This window comes from Danio rerio, chromosome 21 (genome assembly GCF_049306965.1).
Source record: "Danio rerio strain Tuebingen ecotype United States chromosome 21, GRCz12tu, whole genome shotgun sequence".
NCBI lineage: Eukaryota > Metazoa > Chordata > Actinopteri > Cypriniformes > Danionidae > Danio > Danio rerio.
In genome coordinates this window covers 7,027,501-7,030,000 of record NC_133196.1, presented here as the reverse complement: position 1 = coordinate 7,030,000, position 2,500 = coordinate 7,027,501, and the positions used below count along the sequence as shown (strand labels likewise).

Here is a 2,500-nt window from a genome sequence, read left to right as displayed (position 1 = left end):
GAGACAGTGTTTCGAACCCCTCTCCGTCTGCTGACTCTGCTTGGACGCAGGGTTTTGGATGTGAGAAGTGGTCTGGCGATAAAGGAGTCGGAGATGAAAACGATGTACGCTCTTTTCTGCGTCGCAATCAGGAGGCAAGGTTACTGTTGCAGCTTCATCAACCGAATTACAACATCCCGTCCATGCACCGATCTACGGGTTATCTTGATGATGAGTGTTCGAGGACGTCCACCAGAAGCAGTTCTCCAGAAACCCACCGTGGACCTATTGTCCGCCGGATGACGTCTCGTTTGCGGAGTCGAATGTGTCGGAGTCTTGGAGAAGATCTGGATCAGCCATTCCCAGAGGACAACCTTTCAACTCGACAAAACCGTCTCCAGCTGCTCTCCTCAACCTTAAGCATGGGGAATCTAGTTTCTTCAAGCTCCAGCCGAGGGTACAGTCCTCGAGCTCTCTCATCGCCTGCTGGATCCACACATAGCTTGAGAAACTCCATACATGATGCATCCTTCAATAACAAGCTTTCCTCCATCCCTCTCGACTCCAGAGAACATGCATGGTTTGTAAAAGCAGCTTCAGGCTCGTGGACCGACATCTACTCTCTTTTCAGAGATGACCCCAGCCTTCTGGGCAAACGAGACTTCATATCTGGCTTCACCGTTCTTCATTGGATCGCGAAGCATGGAGATCATCGCGTCCTAAATACGCTGTCCTATGGTGTTGAGAAGTCTGGGATGACTTTAGACGTCAATGCAAAAACGTTATGTGGATATACGCCACTTCACCTGGCAGCCATTCACGGCCACAAGAAGCTTATTCGACTTCTGGTGCAAAAATACAGAGCTGATGTGCGGATACGGGACAGCAGTGGGAAGAGACCTTGGCAATATTTAGGGAAAGATGAAAACCGGGACATCTTAGAACTTCTGGGCGCCCCACAGAAACGCATCAGTGGGAGTCCTGCGCTCTCAGGCCTGCAGTCAGCAAGACCTGCCACCACCAAGGTGAACGTCAAAAGACACACGTCTATTGCTGCACTGTTCAAACACAAGTCTCACTTAAGGGTCTCGTCTACTCCAGAAGCCTTTTAGAGGCTCATGATGGTGGCACGTTTGTTTTTTTGGGTGAAAAAGCACTGTCACTTCTTTTTTTTTAATTAAAATTAAGCTACTTGCATAGAGTGGTACAAAGTTTATTTTTGAGTTGTGTTCTCTGTACAAATTTCAACACTGTGTTTGAGTGAGTATATACAAATGAAGTCAGAATTATTAGCCCTTCTGAATTATTATAACCCGCTTATCTTTTCCCTCAATTTTTGTTTAACAGAGAGCAGATTTTCTCAACACATTTCTAAACAAAATTTTTCAAGACACTTCTATACAGCTTAAAGTGACATTAAAAGGCTTAACTAGGTTAATTAGGTTAACTAGGCAGGTTAGGGTAATTAGGCAAGTTATTGTAAACGATGGTTTGTTCTGTAGACTATCGGAAAAATATATAGCTTAAAAGGGCTAATAATTTTGATCTTAAAATGGTTTTAAAAAAATTAATAACTGCTTTTATTCTAGCCGAAATAAAACAAATAAGATATTCTCCAGAAGAAAAAATATTATCAGACATACTATATATATATATATATATATATATATATATATATATATATATATATATATATATATATATATATATATATATATATATATATATATGCCTCTGACTTGAGAAATAATTCTGCCGTCATTATTCTGGATGCATTGGGATACACTCTTGAATCAATTCTGAGCTTAGTTTTTACCAAAAGATAGTGCTGTGTGCTTTAAATAATCATTAATAAAGTTAGATATGGTTTAAGTGAATTACCAGTGTTTATAGTGAGATGTGTTTACATTTATCTTGAGGTGCAACAAGTATGTCTGATCACTTACAAATGAACAATCACTCTTATTTGTTGACACTTGATTGTATTAAAAACTGGCCTAGATTACCATCTGTTGTTACAAACTAGCCTAGAGTGCTGTCTGCTGTTAAAAACTAACCTAGAGTGCCGTCTGTTGTTAAAAGAAACTAGCATAAAGCACAATCTGCTGTTAAAAACTAGCCTAGAGTGCCATATGCTGTTAAAAAAACTAGCCCAAAGCACCATTTGTTGTTAAAAATAGTGTAGAGCGCTGTCTGCTATTAAAAACTATTGTAGGAAGCAGTCGGTTGTTAAAAACTAACATAAATCGCCGTTTGCTGTTAAAAACTAGCATAGAGCGCTGCCTGCTGTTAAAAACTAGCCTAGAGCACTGTCTGCTGTTAAAAACAATCTTGGAGCGTCATCTGCTGTTTAAAAACTAGCATAGAGTGCCATCTGCTTTTAAAACTACTCTAGAGCGCCATCTACTTTTAAAAACTAGCCTACAGCACCATCCTCTGTTTAAAAACTAGTCTATAGCACCATCTGCTGTTAAAAACTAGCCTACAGTATCATCTGCTTTTAAAAAAAAACTAGGCTGCG

At 39.9% G+C, this 2,500-nt stretch overlaps 1 protein-coding gene and 1 long non-coding RNA gene across 2 annotated transcripts in view; both read left to right on the top strand.

The window, feature by feature from the left end:
* Positions 1 to 1,195, top strand: part of sowahb (sosondowah ankyrin repeat domain family member B) — a 2,216-nt gene extending 1,021 nt beyond the window's left edge. The window contains exon 1 of the mRNA XM_073935744.1: positions 1 to 1,195. This exon is cut by the window's left edge and continues 1,021 nt beyond it. Within this exon, the coding sequence (XP_073791845.1) occupies positions 1 to 1,091 (1,091 nt within the window). The 3' untranslated portion in view covers positions 1,092 to 1,195.
* Positions 1,196 to 1,986: 791 nt separating this feature from the next.
* The window catches only part of LOC141379966 (uncharacterized), a 5,194-nt gene continuing 4,680 nt past the window's right edge, over positions 1,987 to 2,500 (top strand). The window contains exons 1-2 of the long non-coding RNA XR_012397103.1: positions 1,987 to 2,041; positions 2,195 to 2,429. This is a non-coding gene — a long non-coding RNA (uncharacterized lncRNA). The remainder of the gene's footprint in view (positions 2,042 to 2,194; positions 2,430 to 2,500) is intronic.